Raw genomic sequence first — 3399 nt, 5'->3', positions numbered from 1 at the left:
AAGGTTATGACAACTTCATTATTTGACTATGTTTGATTCTAGACTGTGGGCATGATTTGGCTGACCTTTCTCTTTCATGCTTGTCTATTCAGTGAGCTTGGTTAAACCAGTGCACACGGTACGTAGAGGAACATCGACAAAAAAAAACCCCGGTAAAAAAAAAGCAAAAACAACCTAAGAAGAAAACAATCACTGAGTATTTAGATCTATTTTTTTCCTTTAGTTTTCCAAAATTAATAGGCAAATGATTTTTAGCATTATCCTTTCTAGAGGAACCAGCTGCTGTTATTGGCCAACCACTTCCATCGACTCCTTTACAGATGGATGCTCCTCATTATTGTCTTAAATGTGGAGCTAAGAAGTTTCAGTACGAATGGCTTCACTTTTGCTGTGGGAATGGAAGTATTAGGATTGCTACAAATGATATCCCTCTTGAACTTCATCGGCTCTTTACATCTCAAGATGAGGATTCATTGCATTTCAGAAGATATGCTCGCATGTATAATAACTTGTTTGCATTTTGCTCACTTGGAGGCAAAACTGATGCTAGCTCTTATAAAGGAATTTTTGTTTTCTTACTGCATGGTCAGATTTATCACCACTTGCCTGATTTGCTACTTGAAAATGAAGTGCCTAAGTACTTGCAGCTTTATTTTTATGATGCACAGTTTGAAGCTGCACGTAGAACATATACTTTTCCTGAAGTGAGGGAAGACATAGTAAACATTCTAGTGTGGGTCATGAGTGCAAACCCATATGCTCGATTTTTCAGACCATTAAGAGAACTCACTATAACTGAGACTACACAAATAGTCATTAATCAAAGAACAATTTTAGACCAGCATGTGTACAATGCACCTTCAACTGATGAAGTGGTTGCTATATGGCCAGAGAGCATATCTTCTAGTGAATCCAATAGCCCATACATAGTTGTATCAGGAAAATCCACTGTACCTCATCAGATATATCACTATTATGGACGCTACGATCCATTACAGTATCTTCCTCTCTTTTTCTGTGGCGATTGCGGTTGGACGCAAGGTCTTCAAAAGAATTATGCAAATGCACAGATGTAAGCCCTGTTTCTTCATGTGTTGTTCATACTGAAGAAGACTTGCTAGAAGAAGAGGCGAAACGTAAGTGCTAAATTATGGATTGTTCAAATTATGTTGGCTAACACATTTGCATGCCTAAATAGCCAGATCAATGACCAAATTCTGTTTGTTTACAGGTTCAGCAGACAATTCAGGGACCTCTAAAAGACATGTATCCCTTCGAGAATACTATTCCTACAAGCTACAGATAAGGCCAAGGAACATGCTTCTTCGTAGAGGTCGATGTTTTCAACAATACATTGTCGATATGTATGTTAAAATTGAAAACACAAGGCTTGATTTTTTAGACGGAATCAGCAAACAATAAGAGCTGATTTGTATCAGGGCATTTTGGATATTGTTGAAGACGGAGAGACAAGTGCCAACAACATTGGGCGTCGAGTTATACAGCCTCCAACCTTCATTAGTGGCCCACGTGATATGATGCGAAGGTACTTAAATGCCATGGCTCTTGTGCAACGCTTTAGTAAGCCTGATTTGTTTGTCACGATGACGTGTAATGCTAAATGGCCAGAGATAACAGCTGAACTTGTTCTTGGAGAGGCTGCATGTGATCGGCTAGATATTATTGCTTGGGTCTTCAGGGCCAAGTTAATAGCTCTGAAAAAACAAATAATGGAAGAGAAGGTGTTTGGAAAAGTTGCGGCTATGGTATATGTTGTGGAATTCCAGAAGAAAGGGCTGCCACATGCTCACTTTCTTATTAATTTGGAAGATAGGTACAAGCTAAAGGGGCCTTCTAATTATGACAAATTCGTCACTGCAGAAATCCCTTCATCTGAATGTCCTCAGTTACGCAAAATTGTTCTCATCCATATGATGCATGGTCCATGTGGCAGTTTAAATCCTAAATGTTCTTGGATGAAGAAAGAACGTGGCAGTGAAGTTATCTGTAAGTACAGCTACCCTAAGCATAGAAGAAGGAACACTGGAGAGCATGTAAGAATCCGCGGAGCTAATCTTAATAACCGTGGGTTATTCCTTATAACCCATACTTATCTCTACTATTTGATTGCCATTTAAATGTTAAAGTATGTTCTACCATTCAAGCAATCAAATACATGTACAAGTATGTGTACAAGGGTCATGATCGTGTCTCTTTCAATCTTGTAGGGAAACATAATCAAGGTGTTGATGAGATTGATAATTTCCAATCTGGTAGATGGATTTCACCATGTGAGGCGGCCTGGAGAATATTTGGGTTTGATCTATTTGAAATGACTCCTTCTATCCAGCTCCTTCCAGTACACTTGCCCAATATTCAGACTATTTATATGAGGTCTCATGAGCAACTTGATTCAGTTGTGCAAGATGAAAAGAGAAGCAATACTGCTTTGACACAATTTTTCAGATTGAATGCAACCATCCCTAGAGGCACAGGATACCGGTACACTAAAATAATTGCACATTACAGATGGGAAAATAGAAAGAAGATTTGGATTAAAAGAAGTTACAAAAAAAAATTGTTGGCCGGATGGCTTTTGTGAGCCTAGCAGAAGGGGAACACTTCTTCTTACGTTTGTTGCTTAGCAAAGTCATTAGTCCGGTGTCATTTGACCATCTTAAAACTGTAGATGGAGTGCTCTACTCTACTTTTCAAGAAGCTGCAATCAAACAAGGATTATTTCAGGAAGACAATGCAGTCACCTTATGTTTGCAAGAAGCAGTAGAAGCACAAATGCCTTCAGCACTCAGGCATCTTTTTGCAACTGTGTTAATCTTTTGCCAACCAAGTAACCCAAATGCTCTTTGGTTGCGGTTTAATACTTCGCTTTCTGAAGATTTAAAGCATCAAAATCCCAACTGCCACGATAAACTCATGAAACTAACTGTTAGAGAAGTTGAGAAAAGCTTAGAAGCCATGGGGAAGTCATTGGAAAATTTTGGCCTAGGCCATTTGATTGATGAAGCAAGTAGTGAAATACGCATTACAAAGGATATTAAAGATGCACTTGAAGCACCTATTCATCTAGAGTGCATTGGTTTTCGAGACTAGCTCAATAAAGCTCAAGCAAATGCATTCTATAGCATTATGGCTCATGTCAATGAAGAGAAGCCTGGTTGTTTCTTTGTCGATGGTCCAGGTGGGACTGGGAAAACATTTCTTTACAATGCTTTGTATGCTGAGGTACGCTTGGAAGCCAAAATTGTGTTTCCAACAGCAACATCAGGGATAGCTACTTCTAATATTCCCTCCGTCAGAACAGCTCATTCTAGATTTAAGATTCCGCTTGATTCAGAAATGTCACTTGCTTGTGATGTGCCTAAACAAGGGAGCTTAGCT

General features: G+C 39.0%; 1 protein-coding gene across 1 annotated transcript; it reads left to right on the top strand.

The window, feature by feature from the left end:
• Positions 1-320: 320 nt before the first annotated feature.
• LOC145592005 (uncharacterized) lies at positions 321-3111 on the top strand. Its single transcript, XM_081648475.1, has 4 exons — positions 321-1072; positions 1403-2007; positions 2148-2502; positions 2646-3111. The coding sequence occupies exons 1-4, from the start codon at positions 321-323 to the stop codon at positions 3109-3111; spliced, it is 2178 nt and encodes a 725-aa protein (XP_081504601.1).
• Positions 3112-3399: the final 288 nt, after the last annotated feature.

The sequence above is a fragment of the Chenopodium album genome, chromosome 18 (assembly GCF_948465745.1).
Source record: "Chenopodium album chromosome 18, dcCheAlbu1.1, whole genome shotgun sequence".
NCBI lineage: Eukaryota > Viridiplantae > Streptophyta > Magnoliopsida > Caryophyllales > Amaranthaceae > Chenopodium > Chenopodium album.
The sequence above is the reverse complement of the archived record's forward strand: the minus strand, read 5'-3'. Positions and strand labels throughout refer to the sequence as shown.

Bases quoted from the DNA above. Each gene is read 5' to 3' on its own strand.
- LOC145592005 (XM_081648475.1), top strand. From the start codon at position 321: ATGGATGCTCCTCATTATTGTCTTAAATGTGGAGCTAAGAAGTTTCAG. The intron at 1,073-1,402 runs GTAAGCCCTGTT...TTGATTTTTTAG, and splicing joins AATTATGCAAATGCACAGAT to ACGGAATCAGCAAACAATAA. The intron at 2,008-2,147 runs GTAAGTACAGCT...TAAATGTTAAAG, and splicing joins ACGTGGCAGTGAAGTTATCT to TATGTTCTACCATTCAAGCA.